Raw genomic sequence first — 24,441 nt, forward strand, 5'->3', positions numbered from 1 at the left:
TGTAGGCAATCTAGTTGTCAGTCAGTGGTGCTGGGATCCTTCTCCACGAAGATTCTCCTCCAAGGGTGTACACATGAGAAAACCTAGATTTATCGACACATAAAATTTTATACTGTCCACTTAATTTGCTCACTTCGAATCCATATAGACACCCACATGTAGGTAGAGGAGGAAGCTCAGCATATTCACAAGTCATTGGGTTAACTACGGAAAGAATATCACGATTTTCATCCAGTCCATCCCACAGCAAAAGCATACCATCAACTGAACTAATTACCAAACGATGGTGAGAAGTTGAATACGGGGGCAAGTAGAATTGGAAGAGTGGCTGGCTGTCCTCATCAGCGACCGCATACCCCATCATGTAATTCATTAACGAACGCCATGAATTGTTTTGCAAGGAGACAATCATCTTCAATTAGATCGCGCCATGACTTACAAACGCACCTACACCTCATAAGGCAGCTGATCGGGAGTCTTGTAAGGATATCTTTCCATATATCTTGCGGTATCCATAGTTCTTGCAAATCATTTTTCTTGCATGTTTTGTAAGAATCTCCCTCCATATTGTTTTGACGGCGGCTTATGAAAAGTAAAAATTAATTAGGGATAGCAACATGATAATAACTCTTTTCGTATATATTATGGATTTGGGAGATATTCTTATATCAAATCCTAATCAACATCGAAATAAATTAAAACTTACTATATAATTAAGGGAGACAAAATTCACATCAAATCCTAACAATATAAGGAGAAGAACGCGGCGAAGAAGAAAATTTGGGTCGGGTCGGGTCAGGTCGGGTTAATGGGTAGTGTTTATCAGCATATTCTTTTTGCATAAACTACTCTTAAACAGGTAGAGATATTATTCAAGACTACCACAATTTAAATGATTTTCTAAATTTATTAAATTTATATCAAATTTTGTAAAAAGTACTAATATCCACGTGTATAGAAAAATTTCATCACATTTAAATAGAGACAAATTCTAATTATAAAATAAGATTATTAATCCATATATATAGTATAATATTTCCATTAAAAATAATGTCTCATTTTGCTAATTTGGCTACAACCTTAATTTTTTGGTTTCCATTTTTAATAACCGAGGCACACACTCTTCTAAATCATCTAACTCACTTTCAATTATAAAATCAATATGTAAAAATAAAATCAATATGTAAAAATGAGAATCACATTCCACAGGCTACTTCTATCTACTTTTATCTGTTTTTCATAAAAAATCAAACAATTTTTAAAACTCGTTCCAAGTCAAAATGAAATAAAATGGTGGACGAAGGGAATATAATTTTGAAGAAATAGTTGGTTATAAAAGTAAATATAGGTGAACAATTTATCCATCAGAATTATAAAATTGAACCGAATAAAATCAAAATATTGAAGGACATACAAATTTTGGATTTTTGGATGAGATCAGTTCGGATTTTCGGATCAGATCAGTATCGATTTAGGCAAAAATCGATCCGAAACTCGAAAGTTCATCCCTAGAAATACAAAGCTAACTAGGCGCCAATTCAACTAGCTCTTGAATCTTGATCACAAATGGACAAATTAGCAAAGCCAGATCACATTTCTGGATTACATCCTAAATCTTATTTATAATGTCTCATTTCCAACATGATTCTCTTCCAAACTTCAAGAAATCATGTCCTCTCAACATGGCCCTTAGCCTTGGACGATCCCATCTCCATATCGTTGTGAGTCGAGAACCGGGAGTTCTCGTTCCTCTCGCCCTGCCCCCATATGGCATAAGCGTCCTCCCCGTGCGCTGCCTGGTCCCCGATCTCCATATCCTCCTCCGTCATCCTCAGAGGCACGATGAGCTTCACCACAATGCATATCAAGCTCGTTGTCACAATGTTGACACCAACCACAAAGGCTACGCCCACGAGCTGAAGCCCTATCTGCCTGAATCCGTGGCGGTACGCCCCCATCTGAATGCCGTAGAACAGGCCAACGTATCGGTTGTACTTCCCATAGAACAGATAGCAGAGCCTCGGGTTGGCAAAGAGGCCGGTGAGGACCCCTCCGAGGCTCCCGGCCACTGCATGCGTGTGGAATACGGCCATGGTGTCATCGACCTTCTGGAGGAGCTCGGACTTCTTGTGCACAACCATCATCGTGAACCAAGGGATCGAGCCGGAGCATAGCCCCATTATGATGGCAGCCCAACCCTGTACAACTCCTACATAAAAATCACACACTTTTACCATTATTTCGACTTCACTTTTGAAACTTTGTGCATTAAACGACGTCGTTCACTCAAAAACACCAACCACACAATGCAGATTGAACACAACCATATTTCAAGCTCAAATAAGATATAAATCACACAGTTATACACATTTTGCAATTTAAGTTCACTTTTGAACCTTTGTGTATAAATATCCAATCTTTTTAACTATTCCAAAGTGAACTAATTGACCAGAAAGACAACACAATCGCTAGTTGTCGTTCACTGTGTAATTATTACCATATCCCAAAGTATTTCGCTTTTCAGTTAAACTCACAAGCAACAATATTGTTCCAGTCCAATCCGATGCTCATGTCATCTTCCTGATCGATTTTAGTCCAACCAGTATCAATATCGTTTTCCAACCATCAAAACAAATTGAGGAAGCCACACTAGCAAGATATGAGTTTAAGTTCTTGAATTATTCCGCAATCACTCCTTTCAGAAAAACAGTGTAAACTGAGGAAAAACCTGCTGCAGGGGTGATGCAGACAAGGCCGGTGATCATGCCCTGAACCGCCCCAATCACTGAAGGCTTCCCGAAAAAGATGATATCAAGCAAAAGCCAAGTCAACAAGCTCGTAGCCGTGCACACATGAGTGTTGATAATAGCCAGAGACGCGTCAATGCTGGCAGCGTAAGGGTCACCTCCATTGAATCCCGTCCACCCCATCCACAGCAATCCGGCCCCGGCCAGCATCAGCAGAATATTGTTAGGCGGAAACCTCTCCCTATCCTTCGTCAAGCGAGGGCCGACCTACAACAAACAAAAAACACCACCAAAATCACCATGAAACACACTACTAAAAAAATCTCTATTTACTAGCAGACACTAGCAAAAATGGTTAGCAGCGGATTATAAACAGATTGAGTTCGTTAACAATTGTTGGCATAAAAAATGGATCGAAAAACTAATACACAACGCAGCAAAATCAGAAGCAGAGATTCAAACCCAAAACGCAGCAGTGAAGCCAGCAACACCCGAGGACAAGTGGATGACGTAGCCACCGGAGTAGTCAATCATCCCGGCCGAGGAGAGCCAGCCATTAAGAGACCAAATGGTGTATGCACCAATGGTGTAGGAGAAGGTGAGCCACAACGGGACGAACAGCATCCACGCGTAGAAGTTCATCCTCCCGAGCACCGCGCCAGCGATCAAGATCAAGGTAATGGCCGCGAAGACGAACTGGAAATACACCATTGTAGCATTGGGCAAGTACCCCATGAAGGCCCTCTCAAACAGATATTGCTGAGTGAAGGCCACATTGATCTTCCCCCAAATCGGGACGAGCTGGTCGCCGAAGGAGAGGCGGTAGCCCCAGCAGACCCAGCACACGAGCACGCAGGCGAAGGCGTAGAGCGCCATGAAGGCCGAGTTCACGGCCCACTTCTTCTTCACAGCGCCCCCGTAGAGGATGATCAGGCCCGGGACGCTCTGCAGGCCAACGAGGGTGGCCGCGGTGAGCTGCCACGCGTTGTCCCCTTTGCTCAGCCACTCTGGGTTGGCGTCGTCGGGGAGGAGATTCGACGGGAGGATCGCGGTCCAGTTCGTCATCGGTGCGGGGAATTTCGCATCAAGGGGTGGAAAAGAAAAACTAGTAAACAACTCTGTTTCAAGATCAAAACAACCAACTAAAAAAGTATTCTCTAAATCACAAGCAATCCAATGAAGATTTCCGTTGAAAAATATAGCATAATTTAGTAACGGTCTATATGTAACTGGGTGGTCCCACGATGGCATTGTTGTAGGCAATCTAGTTGTCAGGGGTGCTGGGATCCTTCTCCACGAAGATTCTCCTCCAAGGGTGTACACGTGAGAAAACCTAGATTTATCGACCGATAAAATTTTATATTGTCCACTTAATTTACTCACTCCAAATCCATATAGACACCCATGTATAGGTAGAGGAGGAAGCTCAGCATATTCACACGTCATTGGGTTAACTACAAAAGAATATCACGATTTTCATCCAATCCTTCCCACAACAAAAGCAAACCATCAACTGAACTAATTACCAAACGATGGTGGGAAGTTGAATAAGGGTGCAAGTGTAGAATCGGAAGAGTGGCTGGCTGTCCTCATCAGCGACTGCATACCCCGTCATGTCTTCATTAACGTAAGCCATGAATTGTTTTGGAGTCCCAAACCGACCCCGTTCTACTATTGTATCGCGCCATGACTTACAAACGCACTTACACCTCATAAGGCATCTGATCGGGAGTCTTGTGAGGATATCGACCCCGTTCTACTATTTTTTTACAAACGCACTTACACCTCATAAGTATGAGAGAGAAGAAAAGTGAGAAAAGTACGAGTGAGAAACTTTATTTTAAGATATTTGACTATTTTTTATGGGCATCCCAAGAGGGCAAAATGAGTATATTTCGTGGATGGGGGAGTACTAAGTTTTACATACCAAAGTAATAACAATGAAATGAGACATTTAATTGGTGATAATTTTCAAAGGGACTATTCGGTTTGTTAGCAAAATCATGAGATGAAATCTAGAATTGAATTGTGAGATTATTTTAGTTGTGGAGAAAGTGGTTATGACTGATTATCACATGATTATTTAAGTTTGTCTGACGAAAGTGTAGCTTGAACATGTCTAATCAAAGCTGATCAGTTGCACCTCACCCATCTGCTCCATCATTTTAAAACACATATGTGTTACATTATCGTCGGCATATGTGATACGAAAAGGTCTATTAATCTAGATATATTTCCTTAAGAAAAAGAATACTAATGTCTGTTGCTAATCGTAATGCGGGTTCATAAATGCAACGTCACTTTCTTTAAATGTTAATCATTTACAACAAACTTGTACTCTTACTTCATCCATTCAAACACAAATTAAGAATGATGTTTACTTCAATTAATTATCAACAACTATTCAAATAAAAAAAACAAGCATATCATAATTTGGATGCAAGCAATAGACATAATCAAAAGTGTTTGATGTCTTTGTCATAAAGGCCATTAAAAACCAGCATGATTTTACACTATAAAAGCAAAAACAAAAAAAGGTATGTAAATTAATATAAACACAATTTCTAAAAGAGTAAAGGCCAAAATTAGTCCCGAATATATGGTCATTTTACGTTTTTGGTCCTAAACATTATTTTTTGGATTTTTTGGTCCTGAACATATGAAAATTTGATCATTTTGATCCTTCGTTAACACATCCGTTAAAAACTAACGGCCAACGGGATTAATCCCAATTTTGATCAAATTAAAATTTTAATTCTATTTTTTTACTCCCTAATTAATTTTTTAATTAAAATAATTTAAAATTAATTCCCTCGTTAATTTCTCCCCCTTCTGCTCCACTCTCATTTAAAATTAATTCCCTCATTGATTCCTCACGAGGAGAACAAATCGCCGTCCAACATTTCAGACTCCATAGTGTGGAACTGAAGACGACGCGGGGCATCGAAGGTTGTCGCGCGGCCTCCACTGCGACTCCAAGACGCACGCACAGCAGCCCCACCGGGAGAAACCGATCGACAGCGGCTATGAAGGCGGCGGCGAGGTGCGACGGTGATGATAGGCTTGGCGAAAATCAACGTCGGGAGTACATGCAGCCGCGAGGACCGGCTATTTCACCGATGAGCAATCGGCTTCGCTGGCCGATCAGTGTGCGGAATCGAAGGCGGCAGCAACAAAACAGTCACGCAGGAGACGAGGAAACGAATGAGAGGTGATGGTGGCGCTGCCTTGTTGAGAGAACGCCGGTGGCACTCGGCGAAGGACGGAAGGAGGAAGAGCAACGGCGCAGCGGGGAAATAAGGAATGATTTTTCCCGGGAATGGTTGAGGCGCTGCTGCTGCTCCTTCACTAAATTACGAATTTCAGATTTGGAAATGAAGATGTGAAATGGAGAGAGAGAGAGACCGATGGGCAATTGGCCGGAGGAGAACAGAGGATTGAGGCGCTGCTTTTATATTGGATATTAATTTTAAATGAATATTTACTAATTTTAATTAGGGAATTAATTAGGGAGTAAAAAATTAGAATTAAAAATTTAATTTGGTCAAAATCGGAATTAATCTCGTTGATCGTTAGTTTTTAACGGAAATGTTGACGGATGACCAAAATGATCAAATTTCCATATATTCAGGACCAAAAAATCCAAAAGATCATGTTTAGGACCAAACACGTAAAATGATCATATGTTCAGAACTAATTTTGGCCTTTACTCTTTCTAAAATAATTCAACATAATCTGAACTGCTATGAATGTAAAAAAACACATCTTAAGCATTAAACTTTCGAATATCTTATATACGGATTCAAAGATCATAATTCACTTGTGAGCATTGATAGTAGAAAATGAGGTGTCATCTCAAAAAGTTATAGGTATACGTATGAAATTTTAAGTATTAAAATATCGAACTAGTGAACACAATATCTTAAATTTGAGCTTGTAATTTTAAGACGAGTATTAAATTGTGAGCACAGGGCGTCGATAATGAGGTGGCAGCGTAAAAGGTATATACTAGCAACTAGCATTAATGTCATTTAAATAATTTATAGTTTAAAGAGTGAACTACAAAAATGGTCCCTGGACTATAGGTTTATCTCGCCCATAGTCCCTGGACTTTAAAAATATCGCAAGTAGTCCCTGGACTGAGGGTTTATCTCGAAATGAGTCATTTTGACTTTTTTTTGGTACGAAAATGCCCTTTTGAGGGGTTTTGGGGGGTTTGGACAATTTAGTCTTTTTACACTTTTAATATTTTAAATATGATATTATTTCAGTTATGTACTAAATCTGATATATTTCAAAATTATCATTCTTCTTCCCTTTTGTCATCCTTGACTTTGTTTCTTTATTTCAATATTAGATTTAATTTTACAAAATTTTAATTTTTAAATATCAACAAATTTTTTTAATTACAAAAATTATTAAATAAAAGAATTAATAGTCATAATCAATATTGAAAGTGTATAATATTTAATCAATATGACGACGACTTAGTTTTAATCAATATTTAATAGCTTTAATCATAAATATATCATATAACACGATTTATTCGGAAATAAATATGCATCTAATGTAAGACTAATATATATTTTGTTTATTAATTTGAAAACAATCAAAATTTACTAGTAATTTTCAAAATAATACTCCTATATAAAATTTTTAGTAGGATCAAATTTTTAGTCAACTTCATAATATTCAATCACAAGCAATTATAACAACCGAACGAAGGCTAAATAGAATAGCTCTTATTTTTCCATCATGATTAATATTATTTGTGTGTACTTCTTCAATTCAACTGAATATTATATTAAATAACAAATATTAATAGTTTTAATCAATATTTATAGTGTCCATGAATTAATAGTTTACTTAAAATTTTTATTGATATTTAAAAATCAAAATTTAAAATTTAATTTTATAAAATTAAATATAATATTGAAATAAAAAAAACAAAGTGAAGGATGACAAAATGGAAGAAGAATGATAATTTTGAAATAATATCAAATTTAGTACACAACTGAAATAATATCAGATTTAAAATGTTAAAAGTGTAAAAAGACCAAATTGCCCAAAAGGGCATTTTCGTACCAAAAAAAGCCAAAAGTACCAATTTCGAGATAAACCCTTAGTCCAGGGACTACTGGCGATATTTTTAAAGTCCAGAGACTATGGGCGAGATAAATCCATAGTTTAGGGACCATTTTTTAAGTTCACTCTAGTCTAAAATAATTTACTACTGTATCGTTTAGAAAGACTACACATCACATTCGAGTATAAACTTACAAACACAATCTAATGTTTCTAATCCAAAGTTGGTATGATCAAAATTAACTTATAAAAATCGATTGCAGAAGCGATGTTCGATAAAAAATCATATACGACATTCGAACATTATTTTGTTTGTTGTTTGTAAAATCAGAACAAACTTATAGACATATTATTACATTGAAAATGACATGTCATCTAAAAATTTAAATCCAAAAACAAAAGTTAAAAAGTTTTTTTTTTTTTTTAAGAAGAAGTTGAAAAGTTATTTAAAACCATAAACTACAATCAAATTATTTGAGAAGTTAAAAACCGAACACGCTATCAATTTTGCGTACGAAACCACCGCCGTCTATTAAAATGGTTTAGTTCCACCGCAGCTGGTGCAATACACCTTCCTTGCCATCATTGGTTCATCATCTCCATCATCCAATCCCATCTGGTGCACCGCGCCACACTCTAACATTCCCGCATATTTTCATTTTCCCCAAAATCCCTTTTTCAAAATTAAAAAAAAAGACACTCCATTTCAGCTCAGTACTTGTCCGAAAAAAGCAACATCTCCAAAAACCCTAATTCTTTAACTCATTACAACACTTTTCTAGATTCTCTCTCTCTGCGAAGCTAATTTTCGGAGACGATGCTTCCCCGAGCATTTGGCGGCGTAAGTTTATAGCTCGATTTCACCATTCCCCTTCTTTTTTACGGAATATTTTTCCTTTTTCTGCTTCAATTCTTTGAATCTAGCTAGAATAATGTATTTTTTATAATCGATTTCGTTTGTCTTGGTCGGTTGTGCTGTACGTTTTGGTTAGTTTAGGGTTTTGAGCAAGAAATTTTTGGTGGCGCCTCTTCATTTTTGTTGATCTTGCTAGTTAATGTTTAGTAACAGCTGCAATTTTTTTCTGTTTTTACTTACTTTTCTGTTGATTTTATTTTAATGCAGTTGTTAAAAAAGACAAATTTGGGGATTTTTTTTATATTGCTTTTGGTGGTGTTTCTGCATTTCAGTTTGTTTGGTGATCTTGCTAGTTTAGATGTTTAGTTACAGCTGCAATTTAATCTGTTTTTATTGCTTTTGTGTTGGTTTATTTTGTTGCAGTTGTAAAGAGGAGAAATTTGGGGATTTTTTGCTTTTCTGGTTTGTGTATAAAAATGGCGTCTTTGGAAGATGTTGTTGCTGAGGCAAAGATCCACTCTGATGATCCCGGCTCCGAATTGGGGGTTTTGGATTCTGAACCGAAGGAGGATCGGACTAGGGTTTCAAATTTGGGGAAATGTGATGCTGTTGTAAGTGAACAGGTTGTGGAAAGTGAAGTTATTGTAGAGTCTAGTGCTCATGCGAATGGTTCTGAGGGAGAACTTGTGAAAAGTTGCAAGGGAAATGATGGAAATGTTGAGAATTCTTTGGAGGAAGATCGGACTGGGGTTTCGAATTTGAGGAAATGTGATGCTGTTGTGAGTGAACAGGTTGTGAAAAGTGAAGTTATTGTAGAGTCTAGTGTTAATGTGAATGGCTCCAAGGGTGAACTTGTGAAAAGTTGCGAGGAAAATGGTGGAAATGTCGAGAATTCTTTGGAGGAAGATCGGACTAGGGTTTTGAATTTGAGGAAATGTGATGCTGTTGTGGGTGAACAGGTTGAGGAAACTGAAGTAATTATAGAGTCTAGTGTTAATGTGAATGGCTTGGAGAGCGAACTTGTGAAAACTTGCAGCGAAAATGAAGGAAATGTCGAGAATTATTTGGAGGAAACGGGGGATTGTAAGTCTACGGGTGATGACCAATTGGATGTTATGGATGTGGATGGATGTGACGAAGGAACTGGTGATAAGATGAATGATTCGGAGATGAATGATAAGGAGCACAGGTTTCGTGTGGGGGATTTTGTTTGGGCTAAAATCAAGTCTCATCCGTGGTGGCCGGGGCAGGTGTATGATCCAGAAGATGCTTCGGAGTTTGCCATGGCTCGTAAACAGGAGGGTCGTCTTCTGGTGGCCTTTTTTGGGGATGGTTCGTGTTCTTGGTGCTCGTTGTCTCAGCTGGTACCCTTTGTGGATAAATTTTCGCAGATGTCGAAAGATAGTAGCTCGAAAAGCTTTCTTTATGCTGTGCAGACGGCTACGGATGAGGTTGGTAGGCTGATGGAGTTAGAGATGATGTGTAAATGCGTCCCCGAGGAAAAGAAAGAGAGTCTTGCTAAGCCGGAGGTTGTAAATGCCGGATTGAGAGCAGGGGTCCTCGTGCCAGAGGTGGATGTTTGTCGGCTTTCTTTGCCCGAGTATGAACCTGCGGATGTGTTGGATAGAGTCACGCAGCTAGCGAAGGTGGTTTCTGTGGGGAACGCTCTTGACCTTGCTGTTTTAAGGAGTTGGTTGTCTGCGTTTTCTTATTTTAGTGGTGGTCGTACATTGGCTGTGTATCACGAGCCCTTTGATATTGAAGGTTTGGAAGAGAAGAATCGAGATGATTTAGGTGTTGCGGTTGAAGCCCCTTTGCTCGGCCCACAGGATGACGACTGGCTATCTTCGCCCACAGCTCGGTCTGTGAACTCACAGGTGCCATCGGAGAGTAAGGTTTTGCATAGACGGAAGCAGAGAAGTGTGGCTGAGCTCATGGGAGAGAACAAAAATGTGAAGCCGGGTAAGGAGGGCATGGATGTCGAGAAGTCCACAACCACCCGGAAGAGGAAGAAGGATAATGAGCAGCCTTCTTCAACGGGGAAGAGAGGTAAGAAGAGAAAGGCAGAGGTTTCGTCGCCCCCTATGATAATGGATGCTAAAGATGATGGTGCAAACGGAGGGAATCTGTCGCGAAAGCCAAAGGAAATCAATATTTCTGTTGCTGAAGAAGCTTACGAAGAAGCCAGAGATGACTCGGACACAGTGTCAAACCCGAGGGAGAGGAAGAAGAGCAAGTACTTATCTCCTCCGTACACGAATCTTGCTTGGAGACTGGGTAGCTCGAGCTTTAAGTCACTCTCGAGTTTTAAGTCCGTAACACAGGTTGAGAACAATGAAGCTACCAAGACAGCTGAGGCGGGAGGAGAGCACGCAGAGGCTGCTACGTCTCAGTCTATCTCAACGGATAACGAGCCAACAGGAAGTGCTGGTGACACACGTTCACGGACAGTCAAGGGTGTTAAGATGCTGAGCTTCTCCGTGTCTGATGTTGGTATTCCGGTTAATGAACTACTGTTAGAGATACAGCGTGCAGCTCTCGATCCGCTTTACCTAAGCAAGAAGGGCTCCCTTGATACGGTTTGGGCGTTCGTCTCTGCACTCAGAAGCTCAACGTACTTGCACGGATCGGACTATAAGATATATCTCAAACAACTGTCTCAGCTAACGAACATAAGCAACGGACGGGCTGAGGAGAAAACGGCCAACAGATCACCCGAAGAGAACACTCCCATAGCATCAAAGACACCAAAGAAAACCAAGAAATTTGCCAGTGTTGTGAAAAGCAGTGTAGGATCCGAAAAGGGCGAAACTTTTCCGTGCCTCACTCTGTCTTTCACGCCCGGATTTCCTCTGCCTTCGAAGAAACTGGTGGTGGGGCTGTTTGGCAAGTTCGGAAGCCTCATCATGAAGGAAACAAAGGTCGAGAAAGACAGCCACTCTATCAGGGTTGCGTACACGAAGGACTCTGATGCAGAAGCAGCCTACGAATCATCAACAAGCACGTGTCCATTTGGTTCAGAGAACGTTAGCTACTCGTTGCAGCGATGTCCTAAGACGCGGCCTCCTGAGAAACGAGAAGCTGGGGGCTTGGTTTCGGATCTCAGCGCCATCAAGCAGAAGCTCGAGATAACGACAACTATTGTGGAGAACTACCGTTCAAGATTCTCGTCGGAGGAGTCGGGTTTGAAGGACGAGATGAAACTGCTGATGGAGAAGATGGAGACGGTCGGAGAGATGGTGAGAGTTATTGCTGAGAAAAGCACATCGTAAACTAGTGGTTTGTTGTTAGTCTGCAATTGCAATTGTTGTAGATGTTTTTGGTGGAATTTGATGGAAGAAGAAGAAAAGTACCATTTTCTTATTTATTTAATTTTCTCTTGCAGTTAGCTTTTTTTTTTTTTACTTATACTAATAATAGGATAAATGTGGGCTTAAATGACTTGGTTACTGCACCTGCATTATCCTTAAAAACTAGCCTAGGTTTCACTTTCTACAAATGTGGGCTTGAATCTGATTTTAGCTAATGCTCGTTCAAACGCTCACACGAACGATCATGTGAATGCTTGCACGTCATTACTGTGTCGGGAGAATGGATTGCAGACGACGAGGATAACAAACAACAAGAAGCAGGGTGTGATGATCTCAAGAAATTTATAGACAACACTTCCTTTCTCACTGATAGATATACAAGAATATTGTTCACAAATCACAAATCTTGCTAGTATTCGTCTCACTACACTCGAACGGGCTTAAATGTGATTTACAGTGATGTACGAGAACCAGTAAACTGGTCAAGACTCAACGCAGTATAAGAACAAAGAAAAGGAGAACACGGACAAGCAACGTCAATCGACTTACATTGAAATATTGAATTGAACAGAAGATATGTCCACACTGATTGTTGATCACTCAGTCATCAACGGGATCCTGAGGAGTCTCAGATGCATCCCGCTTGATTGCAATCACAGGGCAATCAGCATGCTTCACACAAAATTCACTCACAGTTCCCACAAAAACCCTACAAAACGAGTCACTAGTGTTAGGACGAGCTGAATCTTCGGGGGGATTAAAATCATGCTGAGCCAATGCAGGCAAAAAGATGAAAGTTGAAAAGCAAACGTACTTCTGGAAAGGCCCGAGACCCCTGCTTCCCAGGACAAGAAAATCTGGCTGGACACGATTCGCTTCATGGCAGATGACTTCTTTGGGATCACCTATCTTGATCCATGCTTCACAAGCAACCTACACCAATGTTCAAATAACTACTTTAGGTACAATGCCTCTTTCTTCTCTGTATGATCTTACGACACTGATTAATTTGGAAGGGGGAAGTTCTACGATAGCTAGGGTGGAGTATCATACCCCGATTTCATGACAGTGATTGACAAAGTACTCCAAAAGATGAAGACCTCTGATCTTGTCTCTGCGCTTCATCGTCTTGAAATCATCTGGGGAGGCATATATGCTATCCATATCATCAAAACCTACACAAGTTGAATAATTCAGCATTTTTCCCAATCAGCTCGGAAAATGTACCAAGACAAACACACATCAACTTTGGGCTTTGGAAGTAAAGAAGTTGAAAAGGGGGCAAACTTCGAAGATGAATGTGAATTGAGTATTGATCCGATCAATGATAAGCCCTGGCTCTAGTAAACATCAAAGCCAGACAAGAAAAGCAAGTTGAAGAATATCATATGCAGTCTAACAAAGATTGGTAGGGATTTATTCACCAAATTCTATCTACAAAGTATTCGATCAGCATTGAAGTCAAGTACCTATTAATTCGGAATCTGTTTCTTATAAAGATAAAGATAAAGATTAAATAGCAACAGATAAGCACAAAAAAAGTACTCCATACTAAAAACCAATATCATGTATACCTGCAATATCCAAATATTTCTCAAAGCTATTCGATTGCTCTAATTCGCTCAACCATCCACAAAGTAATCACCAAACATATCGACCAAATAAGAAAAGTTGGAATAAGAAATCATCGTCCTGTTCTAGCATATTCTTCTAATTAGCAACAAAATTAAACAAAATCCAGACCTACACAAGCCCTAGATAAACCAAACACATCGAATTCAACTAAAATTTCAATGAAATTACACAATCACGAAGGATAATCACAAAATCAAAACACCTACAACTGCAAAAACTTCAAAATAGCGAAAGTCGGAAGAGTCAATAATAAATACCGTCTTCGTCGGGGACTTGAACATGGAGAAATAGCAGCTTGAATCCAGAAGTGTTGGTGCGGACGATTTTGCTGAGAGTCCAATCAAAAGCTTTTCTACTGCTTATGGAGGCGTGGGGATAGCCTTTGATCGTTGATTCATTCACCGCTACCATTATCCGCGTCGGTGCAGCACTGTCTTCTGCCGCCATTTTTCCGAGTAAAAGCTCAATCTCTCTCTCGCGCGCTTGCTTGCTGCAGAGCTATTCTGGAATACTCCACACTCCACAGTTAAAACTAACGTCGGTCTGTTTCAATTCATTTTAGTGATAATGGAGTATCATTTTTCACAACTTTTATTAATTTTTTGCAATTACCCTATAATAGTCAAACTGAGAAAATTATATAATAAAATCAAATATCATATGACTATAAAATCACTTTGTTGATATATTGATGTATTTTAATTAACACTCAAAAATTCGTTTTGTTGTTATATTACGTCATATTAGTTCAATTTTAATGTTATGGAAGTAATTGAGAAAAAATAAAAAATTAAGTTCCAATTTCAAAAGTGATATATTTAACAAAAAAAACCATTGGAAAATTAATTTAATGAGCGAACTGCACCAGAGGGCCCTAACTTTTCGACTTGTTTTACCAGAGACCCCTAACAAAAAAAAAATCCCACCACATGTATCTAACAAAATATATAATCACAAACCTTGTTTTTTCGGACCATAACAGCCTTAGGGCTTGAAAGGGCAAACTGGACATTTTATGACGCCACCCCTGCATCTCTCACCTGCTGCATGTACTGTAGACGACGCGAATCCGGATGTGACAGAAACATCAAATCCTTTGTCCTCTCTGTTCCTCAGAATGCAGACGGGCGCCACCCTAAACCTCCATTAATATTTGAAAATAAATTAGAACACTTGGTTTTTATTTTTCTTTCCTATTTCCCTCCAATTCTCACTTCAACATTTTCTTCTCGCACACTCACCACATTTTTCGACTGTGAATTTTGACTCGCCATTGTCATCAATCATCAATGCCTCCAAAACGGAAGCGAGGTTCCGCTGGAGCGTCCTCCTCCGGGTCGTCACGACGCAAAAAGAAGCCTCCAATGCCACCACCAACGCCACCGTCTTCGTCACCATCACCTCCGTCATCACCTAGGATAGTCGACGTAGACCCAGAAACATGGACCATCCGCGATCCTCAGTTGGATTTCTATGTCCCAGAGGATGAATATAGTAAGTTCAGATTTGAAATTTTACAAATCGTTCACTTAAACTAAACTTTACAAGGCACCCGGGGTTGACTGTGATTTAGGGATCCGAAAATTGTTTGTTTGTGAAATTGTTTTAGGGTTTTAATTTGGGATTTTTCTAGTTCTATTTGTGATATTTCTTTGTTTAACTTTGGAATTTTTCTAACTGTATACAAAATCATAACAGAAGAAGTATGTTGGGGGGAATTTAAAATACTTTGATTTTTGCAATATTAACCAATTCGAGCTTTTAGATCTGTCCAGTATGGTGTTGTGGTTGAGGTATGATAGGAAAACCGTTTGTGAGTTCTATTACGTTCATCCAAGATACAGTGACGACTATAAGGGAGTTGACATAGGGGGTCCATTGCTGCCCATTATTGACGATCCTCATATGGCCTCATTTCTCGAAGTCACGGCTACTAGCACAAAGCTAGTACACATTTATGTCGTGGAGATGACGGCGGCGGCCGCCTTACTCAAGAAGCGAAAGGAAGAAGCGGAGGAGTTTCTAGCATTTGTCAAAGCTTGTAAAAAAACTACGGTGATCATTGAAGAGATTGACGAACCAAAACCAATTGTGCCGAAGCGTAAACCCAAAAGGAGGAAACATCAGCACGACAAACAGAGGAAACCATCGGCACCATTATTGATGCTTGAGTGGTACCCTAGGGATGTTGAGCTTGAAGAGTTTTTGACCAAAAGTTTAGAAGACAAACGTCGGGAATGGAAGAGGGAAGATGAGGCAGCACGTAAGAATTTGATGGATGCATTTGCATCATGTAGTGCAGAAGGAGCACAAGCCGAAGCTGTTGTGGTGGAGGTTGAAGAGAATGATGCAGTAGATGGATTTGTTAGACAAGGAGACATCCATGCATGCGTGCAAGAGGTTGAGGTATTGTTTGTGATTGTGAGTTAAAATATTGTGTCTTCTTGAGATTTATGTTTTATATTGCGTCTATTGCAGGATGTCCCAAGCCCAAGACCGTCAGCAGTTGATTCCATGTCAAGTCCTCCTACTGAAAGTGTTTCAGAGGTTGGGCAATCGTTGAATCCTTCAATTCACCCATCTGTAACAATACAAAACCTGTGGTAGAAGAAGATGTTGCAAAAGTTATAGATGTTGGGCCACAAAACGTTTCAGAGGTTAGTACACAACTTTTTGAACTATGTTTGTGATTTTTATGTTTGGTATTCATATGTGATTTATCTTTTTGTCAGATGGAGCAATCAAATCACACCCACCAAGCATTACAGCATGAGGTTGAACCAATTGAACACACTGAAAACGTGTCAGAGGTTAGCGCACACATGTGCATTGCAGTTGTGATTTATGTTGTATGTATGGTGTTAATTTGTGATTTTATGTTTAAATCAGATGGGACAATCAATTCATAGCCAAGATGTACAACATATTGAAGCCATTGACAAACCAGAATGCATGGCAATTGACAACACTGTGTACAAGCCGATCCTGGATTTTTTAGACGAAGCTCAATGTCAACCGTAGTCGGAAGTTCCCATTATCGACGAGATTTCGGATGAATTGCTAATGTACGGATTTGAATGTGATGTGGAACATGCTGGACCAGAAGTACAAGCTGGACCGGAAGTGATTACTGAACCGGAAGTACAAGCTGGACCCGAAGTGCAGGTTGGATCGAAAGTACATGATGGGTCGGAAGTAGAACCTCCAGAGGAGGAGGTATACATTCCATCATTTGATTACGTTCCGGACGGCTGCCATTCCATAACGAGGGACCGCCGACTGATAATGAAGATGAGGAGGTTGACCATTTTATCTCGTTGGCACACATGTGCCGAGATGAGCAGCTGTTTACTTCATACTACGAATCCATTTTCCAGCAACAACATGTGAATCAGGAGCCAAGACTGTAGACCAGACGGGTGAACGCGAAGACCAACCGGGTCAGGGGGGGTCAGGGGAGAAAAGGCGGAGGAAGTATTCGCCATATGTGAAAAAGAGGAACATGACAGATAACCCACTTTTCGAGGAAGAACTTGTGGACGAGCTACAAGATATGGATGACCTTGAAGATTTGGAGGGTTTGAAGAAGAGAGGCATAAAGTATACCCCGTTCAAGCTTCTTCCTAATGAGCTTCTGTTGTGGAAGCCTGGTCATGTTTTTAAGCATAGAGATTTCTTCTATGACGTGTTGAGGCAGTACGCAATAATGTCCAGAAGGCGGGTGCACATGAAAAGAAATGATGGCGACAAACTTCGTGTGATTTGTAGAGGGCAAGGCTGTGAGTGGTATGTTTACTTGAGGAAGCTCGAATCACACAACGGCCATGATTATGTGATGATGAATATGCAACGCGGTCACGCGCACACATGCTCCCAAGTGTTGGATCAGAAGTGACTGACGGCAAAGTGGCTAGGGGAGCGTTACATGGAGAAGATCAAAGTCAACCCTCACATTCCACTGGCAGCTATACGACAATGTGTCGATGAAGATTTTGGGCTGAAGATAGGTTTAAGATGGTTTTCTCAATTTCATATATAATTATACTTCTGCAAGTTAAAATTTTTATATTTAATACTCCTATCAATTTTTTTTAATTAAATTGATGTATGAATATAGCAATAATTAAGTATAAAAATAAAAGAGTGAACTTCAAAAATGGTCCCTGGACTATGGGTTTATCTCGAAAATGGTCCCTGGACTTTAAAAATATCACCAGTAGTCCCTGGACTAAGGGTTAATATCAAAAACGATATTTTGAGACGAAAATGCCCTTTTGAGGGGTTTTGGGTGTTTGGGCAATTTGGTCTTTTTACACTTTTAACATTTTAAATCTGATATTATTTTAGTTATGTACTAAATCTAATATTATTTCAAAATTATCATTCTTCTTCCCTTTTGTCATCCTTCACTTTGTTTCTTTGTTTCAATATTAGATTTAATTTTACAAAATTAAATTTTAAATTTCAGTTTTTAAATATCAATAAATTTTTTTAATTATAAAAATTATTAAATAACAAAAATTATTAGTCATAATCAATATTTGATAGTGTCTAATATTTAATCAATAAGATATAACGTCTTAGTTTTAATCAATATTTAATAGCTTTAATCATAAATAGACAATATAACATGATTTATTCTGAAATAAATATGCGTCTAATGTAAGACTAATATAATTTTCGTTTATTAATTTGAAAACAATCAATCAAAATGACTAGAAAATTTCAACAAAAATACTCATGTACAAAATTTTTAGTCGACTTCATAATATTCAATCACAAGCAATTATAACAACCGAACGAAGGCTAAATAGAATAGCTCTTATTTTTCCATCACGATTAATATTATTTTTCTGTACTTCTTCAATTCAGCTTAATATTATATTAAATAACAAAAATTAATAGTTTCAATCAATATTTATAGTGTCCATGAATTAATAGTTTTAATTAAAAAAATTTATTGCTATTTAAAAATTGAAATTTAAAATTTAATTTTGTAAAATTAAATCTAATATTGAAATAAAGAAACAAAGTGAAGGATGACAAAAGGGATGAAGAATGATAATTTTGAAATAATATCAGATTTAAAATGTTAAAAGTGTAAAAAGACCAAATTGCCCAAACCCTTCAAAACCCCTCAAAAGGGCATTTTCGTCTCAAAATACTGTTTTTGATACTATCCCTTAGTCCAGGGACTACTGGTGATATTTTTAAAGTCCAGGGACCATTTTCGAGATAAACCCATAGTCCAGGGACCATTTTTTAAGTTCACTCAAAATAAAATTATAATATAGTAAAATGAATCACAGCTAATAACTATAATCTCAATCTAGAGTAATATAAGTAAAATATTAAAACCTGCAATTAGTATAATATTTAAAATTATATAAAAACAACAAAAGCACATATATTGATTAAAATATTTTTGGATATAAAAAGAATAATCTTATTTAAATAATACATAGTAAAATTATGTCTAACACCATCAGTATGAAATTATTAATATACAATTTATAATGTTCAAAATATGGAAGCCATTGTCATAGAAAAATATAATAAATATAATCTATCTTCATATTTTTTTATCAATTTCAAAGATCTAATTTATTAAATTAAATAATAAATTCATCGCATAAATCCATAAGATTTTATTATATCATATATGTCTCATAAAAAAATAATTATATAAACTCTTCACTTATATAATTAGGTCAACTAATTAAAAAAATATAGTGCTAACAAACTATTTATTAAGTATAATAACTCATTCATATTAAAATATTACCCTCCGACTTCGCTTTGTACTCTAATACCCTTCTACCTTATCATTTTTCCAACATCTTTTATCCGCCTCCATCTAGCTCGGGTGCCCTTCTTCATCACCAATTATCATCTCCTGCACTTTTCTCGTCCTGCACCGGCGCAATCTATTCCATAAGCCAGTTTTTCACCATCTACATGTAATAATTTAAAACAAAAATCAACTACATACCCTATATTACAACTTTTTACCATTTCATTGATTTAGGTGCTCTTTTTGCATAAAAAAAATATTTGGAAGTGATGAAGTTTGAGATGAATATGCAATGCATTAACTACAAAATATTATAGATGACCAGTTTCTATGATACTATATTCTATTTGTAAAACATTATTATAGCCAAGACAAAAAAAAAATTAAAACAAACTAACATTAAGAAAAACATGTACGCGAAAACAATGTGATATTTTATACTCTACGTCTTCTTTGCTTTCGTTTGCCATTTCGTTGACTTTGAATGCTCTCTTTGCATGAGGCTGTGAAAGCGACGAAGTTCGAGATGAATATGCAATGCATTAACTTCAAAATATTATAGATAGTTAGTTTCTACTCCATGATTTATTATATCGAAAAAAAATAATTTACAATGATAATATAAATTTTATGCTTAAAAGTTGAAACATTTACAATTATGTAAAAATGTTCATAACGATGAAATATAATTAAATATTATTTGTCATCAATCAATCATAATATTAAATGTACATAAATATCATTATGAATAATATAACAGCCTTTCATTTTCTATAATAATTATGACATATTTTATAATTATTAAAATTAATACTCATAAGTTACATATATTTCAATATAAGGCCAAAACTTGCCTTTTATATATGTTTCTATATTAATTATGACATATTTTATAAATATTAAAATTTATACTCATAACTTACAAATATTTCAATATAAAGCCAAAACTCACCTTCTATATATACCAGTGTAACACCCATGCTATGCACGGATTATTAATTTATTATTATATTCATACAAATTTAAAAAATTAAACAAACACATTTTTCTAATATTCCTTTTATTGTATGTAATAATTTAAAAATAAAATTAAAAAAATAAAATATAATAGTAAATTATACATAATGATTAATTTAAAAGTAAAGAAAATTTTTAGTTACAAAAATCAATTCTAACAAAAAAATTTCTTTCAACTAATTTATGAACAAATAAATATAAAAAAATTTGTATTGTGTCCTTAAACAACAAAACGTGCTATGCATTACAACTTGTTTGTATAAATGATATAATATTAAATTATTATGCATCAAAAGTAGAAAATTTAAAATTTATTTAATAAAATATTTATTTGTATATTATCATAATATTTCTCTATATATTACAAAATAAACAAAAGCAAATATTATACAACATATATAATTTATACCATAAATTATGAACCTACTATAACATACAATGATTAAATCAAAACAATTATACTATACAACACAAATAAACCAAATAATCAACCTTCCATTCTCGACCCAAATAAACCTTAAAGAAGAATCGGATTCATCATAACTGCCAGAAAAATTCGCCGACGACGCTACCAACACCACTCATCTTCTCATCCGACTTCTACGTATCATCATTATACATAATCAATTTCAAAAGAATTCTCTACGATTGACATAGAATATGCATGCTCTCAATTTGAGAGTACCTTAGTTTCGAAACACAAGAACTGTATGATTCCATTAGCTAGCCTAATACATGTACTTATAGCCATGACATACTATATTTTATGATTAATGGCAATTAAATTTTATTTGACCATGAAATCTCTAAATTAAATAATAATTATAAAGTAGTAATAATTTTTTTTAATGGCTTAACCGTTTCACATTTAATATTAATTTGGGCATGAGTCTCCAAATTTGGATGACACGCATTAGGCTATGCTGTCACAAACTATAACGGCCTCAATATTTGTAATGCATAATTTTTTAATGGTTTTTAGTTATGTTTAATGGTTTTTTAATTAATGCATAATTGGAAGTTACAAATCAAAATCATAATTTAATTATATAGACTTAACACTTATAAATATTTCGAAAACTTATCCAAAATTCTTTAATATTCAATATAAGGCCAAAACCCGTCTTTTATATATGTATAGATAGATATAAATTCATGGTTTTAACCAACTATATTGCCTTCAACTTCAACCCTTTAATTCTCTATTCATTGATCGCGGAGCTTTGAATTTTTGTATAATCTGTAATATTAATAGTATTTATATCACTTTTTTAGATATTAGAATCAATTTTAGGGTAATAATTTTATCGCATAATCTATAAATTTAATAATATTAATATCACTATATAAAACACTAAACTAAACTATACCTTATATTTCGAAGAACGTGATAATTTCGAGTACGTATATAATGACAGAGAATCAGAGATCAACTAGAACTTTTCCATGTTATCACGATATTTTGGGTTAATAATGATAATATGATGAATTTAATCAAATATAAAAATGCATAATATAACTCTTACATGTTCCCATTGTTTCAAAAATCTATCTAAATACCTCTACTCTATTTCATTCTCTTTTTTTCAGATGTTATAAATTATGATTAAAGGTTCCAATTTCCCCTTCCATTTATTTTTATTTTTTATTTTATGGACATGAAAAATCAATAAATCCAATCTGCAAGAGTAGAAGCTGTGGTTTACTTAGCTTTCGCTTTCATTATCCTATGCTTTCTCATGCATGCATTGTTTCTAAAGTTCTAAATCAACCAGCTAAAGAGACTACATACCTGTGGCCTATCGAAGCAATGTCGACCGTCAACGGCTTCCTCACTCCACCCACGGCCCGTCTATCGAGACGGGCCGCGGCATTCCAGCCCATTGCCTCAGCGAAGCTCAGCTCCTCATCCCCTTCTCCACCGCCCAGTCTCATCCGGGACAAGCCGGTTTTCGCTGCTCCAGCTCCCATCATCCACCATGCTCCGGTATAGTTTCCCATTTCAAGAATCAATTCAAATGTGACAAGAATAAGATGAAGAACTCTTATTTTATTTTCGTGTTCTATTTTTCTGAAGCATTTTGATATATTGATGCAGAGAGAGGACTTGGGAGAATACTCATACGAAGACGCCATAGCTGAACTCGAAAGACTACTAAGGTTTAACTTTATTTAAATGGATATTGGTACCTAAAATCACAGATTTTGGTTCATATTTGATTGCAACTTAACCCTTGTAGTCAATCTACCACAAACTTGGTTTTCTTTAAATTATAACCGAACTCGTGGGAAATTCACTAAAAGTCCTAAGTTCATGATTTTTACAACCAAATTTTGGTAGTGGAAATACTACATTAGGCCAAAGGTTGTGATATATAGACCTATAGTTTTATCAAAATTTATTCTTCATTAAATCTCACCCAAACATTCCTATTTAAAAGCTATTCATTTCATTTTTTTCTATCTCATAACGTTAAGTGTGTGTAATCAAATACTTTATGTGACATTGTTCATGTAGTGTTAAGGGAGAGCTAGCACCTGCTGCGGCAGCAAAAATCGATCAAATCACGGCCGAGCTGCAGGCAGAAAACGGCAGCGCCACTCTTTCGCCCTCCGTTGAAAGATTGAAGACCGGCTTCCTCACCTTCAAACATAAGAAGTACAAGTAAGTTACCAAATGAAAGCATGCAAAGAACAGTCTTAAGATTATGAATTCTAACTACTTTTTCGTCTCAACGTTTCAGCTTGAGACCAGGATTGTACAGCGAACTCGCCAGAGGCCAGACTCCCCAGGTACATATTCTCGAGTCTTAACTCGACCCATAAGGTGTAAATGATTCATATCGATCAGTTATCCGCTGCAGTATATGATCTTTGCATGCTCGGATTCACGTGTGTGCCCATCCCATGTGCTGAACATCCAACCGGGGGAGGCGTTTGTGGTTCGTAATGTTGCTAACATGGTCCCTCCATATGACAAGGTCTTACAAATAAATACCAGTTTCATTAAATCATATGCTTCTGCTTTGACAGTTATGTAACTCTGTTTCTGCTGCTTCAGACCCAATATTCCGGAGCAGGCTCTGCTATAGAGTATGCTGTCCTGCACCTCAAGGTGAAACTACGTAAATACTTTTCGGAATTACTTTTCCATTTTCAAGATTAGTATGAGGCTTTCAGTTGGTAGTAAACAAGGCAACCAATCTCACAGGTACAAGAGATAGTAGTGATGGGGCACAGCGCCTGCGGTGGGATCAAGGGGCTCATGTCCTTCCCATACGACGGAAAATACTCAACGTTAGTAGCCTGCTTTCTTAGTTATAATTAAACTCTTAGGCAGAGTAACAGAATCAGAACCAAACAGAAAGAAAATAATCCATATACTTCTTGTAAAATTTGGTGACTAATAGAATCATTTGCTTGAGTTGTTCAGCGATTTCATCGAAGACTGGGTGAAAATCGGCTTACCTGCAAAGGCCAAGGTGACAGCTGAGAATGGAGACACAGCTTTTGGTGATCAGTGCGTGCTGTGTGAGAAGGTAAAAAAACTTTTAACTTTCACCAACTATGGCAAAGATAAATCTTGCAGAACTGTGGAGAATTAATCGATTATACACTGCTTTCTTTCCAACTGTTACAGGAGGCAGTGAATGTGTCGCTTGAAAACCTGTTATCGTATCCATTTGTTCGACAAGGAGTGGTGAACGGAACTCTCGCCCTCAAGGGTACTCATTATGATTTCATCAAAGGAGGTTTAGAGATCTGGGCACTCGATTTCAGCCTTTCCCCACCTGTATCTCTATAACCTGTTAATATCGCCCTTGCTTTCCCTCAATTTGACTGGTAGTTTCTACCGCCAAATGCAAGCCCAGTGATTCCTCGTTTTGTTGTACAGTGCTTCCTGCAAAGCACATGTAATCATGTAAAATTGTACATCAGTAATAAGAAATTCAATTCCTCTACGAGTCCCTAAATCTTCTGGTAACAGGGCTGCTG

At 37.1% G+C, this 24,441-nt stretch overlaps 4 protein-coding genes and 1 long non-coding RNA gene across 6 annotated transcripts; 2 read left to right on the plus strand and 3 right to left on the minus strand.

The window, feature by feature from the left end:
* Positions 1-1,370: 1,370 nt before the first annotated feature.
* On the minus strand, positions 1,371-3,862 carry LOC125212593 (ammonium transporter 2 member 5-like). The gene is made up of 3 exons (XM_048112802.2): positions 3,210-3,862; positions 2,729-3,014; positions 1,371-2,209 (listed from the first exon to the last, which is right to left on the minus strand). Exons 1-3 carry the CDS (start codon positions 3,810-3,812, stop codon positions 1,668-1,670), a joined length of 1,431 nt encoding a protein of 476 aa, XP_047968759.1. The 5' UTR covers positions 3,813-3,862; the 3' UTR covers positions 1,371-1,667.
* A 4,655-nt stretch (positions 3,863-8,517) lies between these two features.
* LOC125212450 (PWWP domain-containing protein 6-like) lies at positions 8,518-12,060 on the plus strand. Its single transcript, XM_048112622.2, has 2 exons — positions 8,518-8,673; positions 9,112-12,060. The coding sequence occupies exon 2, from the start codon at positions 9,165-9,167 to the stop codon at positions 11,958-11,960; it is 2,796 nt and encodes a 931-aa protein (XP_047968579.1). The 5' UTR covers positions 8,518-8,673; positions 9,112-9,164; the 3' UTR covers positions 11,961-12,060.
* A 267-nt stretch (positions 12,061-12,327) lies between these two features.
* LOC125212451 (Adenine nucleotide alpha hydrolases-like superfamily protein) lies at positions 12,328-14,190 on the minus strand. Its single transcript, XM_048112623.2, has 4 exons — positions 13,892-14,190; positions 13,053-13,174; positions 12,814-12,932; positions 12,328-12,708 (listed from the first exon to the last, which is right to left on the minus strand). Exons 1-4 carry the CDS (start codon positions 14,079-14,081, stop codon positions 12,600-12,602), a joined length of 540 nt encoding a protein of 179 aa, XP_047968580.1. The 5' UTR covers positions 14,082-14,190; the 3' UTR covers positions 12,328-12,599.
* Positions 14,191-19,297: 5,107 nt separating this feature from the next.
* Positions 19,298-22,376, minus strand: LOC125213959 (uncharacterized). 2 transcript variants are annotated; one of them, XR_016136461.1, is made up of 2 exons: positions 22,238-22,376; positions 19,298-19,546 (listed from the first exon to the last, which is right to left on the minus strand). It is a non-coding gene; the product is annotated as an uncharacterized LOC125213959 (long non-coding RNA). The 2 variants fall into 2 exon arrangements; XR_007175042.2 differs by having other exon boundaries at positions 19,298-19,588; positions 22,238-22,373.
* On the plus strand, positions 22,216-24,407 carry LOC125213958 (carbonic anhydrase 2-like). The gene is made up of 9 exons (XM_048114781.2): positions 22,216-22,432; positions 22,544-22,605; positions 22,964-23,110; positions 23,190-23,238; positions 23,310-23,426; positions 23,507-23,560; positions 23,657-23,742; positions 23,879-23,984; positions 24,086-24,407. The coding sequence occupies exons 1-9, from the start codon at positions 22,256-22,258 to the stop codon at positions 24,248-24,250; spliced, it is 963 nt and encodes a 320-aa protein (XP_047970738.1). The 5' UTR covers positions 22,216-22,255; the 3' UTR covers positions 24,251-24,407.
* The last annotated feature ends 34 nt before the right edge of the window (positions 24,408-24,441 follow it).

The sequence above is a fragment of the Salvia hispanica genome, chromosome 3 (genome assembly GCF_029641045.1).
Source record: "Salvia hispanica isolate PSC_SH4W2 chromosome 3, Shi_PSC_v1, whole genome shotgun sequence".
Lineage (NCBI taxonomy): Eukaryota > Viridiplantae > Streptophyta > Magnoliopsida > Lamiales > Lamiaceae > Salvia > Salvia hispanica.

Bases quoted from the DNA above. Each gene is read 5' to 3' on its own strand.
- LOC125213958 (XM_048114781.2), top strand. From the start codon at position 22,256: ATGTCGACCGTCAACGGCTTCCTCACTCCACCCACGGCCCGTCTATCG. The intron at 23,239-23,309 runs GTACATATTCTC...TATCCGCTGCAG, and splicing joins CCAGAGGCCAGACTCCCCAG to TATATGATCTTTGCATGCTC. The intron at 23,985-24,085 runs GTAAAAAAACTT...CAACTGTTACAG, and splicing joins AGTGCGTGCTGTGTGAGAAG to GAGGCAGTGAATGTGTCGCT.
- LOC125212593 (XM_048112802.2), bottom strand. From the start codon at position 3,812: ATGACGAACTGGACCGCGATCCTCCCGTCGAATCTCCTCCCCGACGAC. The intron at 3,015-3,209 runs GTTTGAATCTCT...TGTTTGTTGTAG, and splicing joins GCTTCACTGCTGCGTTTTGG to GTCGGCCCTCGCTTGACGAA. The intron at 2,210-2,728 runs GTTTTTCCTCAG...ATTTTTATGTAG, and splicing joins CTGCATCACCCCTGCAGCAG to GAGTTGTACAGGGTTGGGCT.
- LOC125212451 (XM_048112623.2), bottom strand. From the start codon at position 14,081: ATGGCGGCAGAAGACAGTGCTGCACCGACGCGGATAATGGTAGCGGTG. The intron at 13,175-13,891 runs GTATTTATTATT...CAACTTGTGTAG, and splicing joins TCAAGTCCCCGACGAAGACG to GTTTTGATGATATGGATAGC. The intron at 12,933-13,052 runs GTATGATACTCC...ACATTGGTGTAG, and splicing joins ATCACTGTCATGAAATCGGG to GTTGCTTGTGAAGCATGGAT.
- LOC125212450 (XM_048112622.2), top strand. From the start codon at position 9,165: ATGGCGTCTTTGGAAGATGTTGTTGCTGAGGCAAAGATCCACTCTGAT.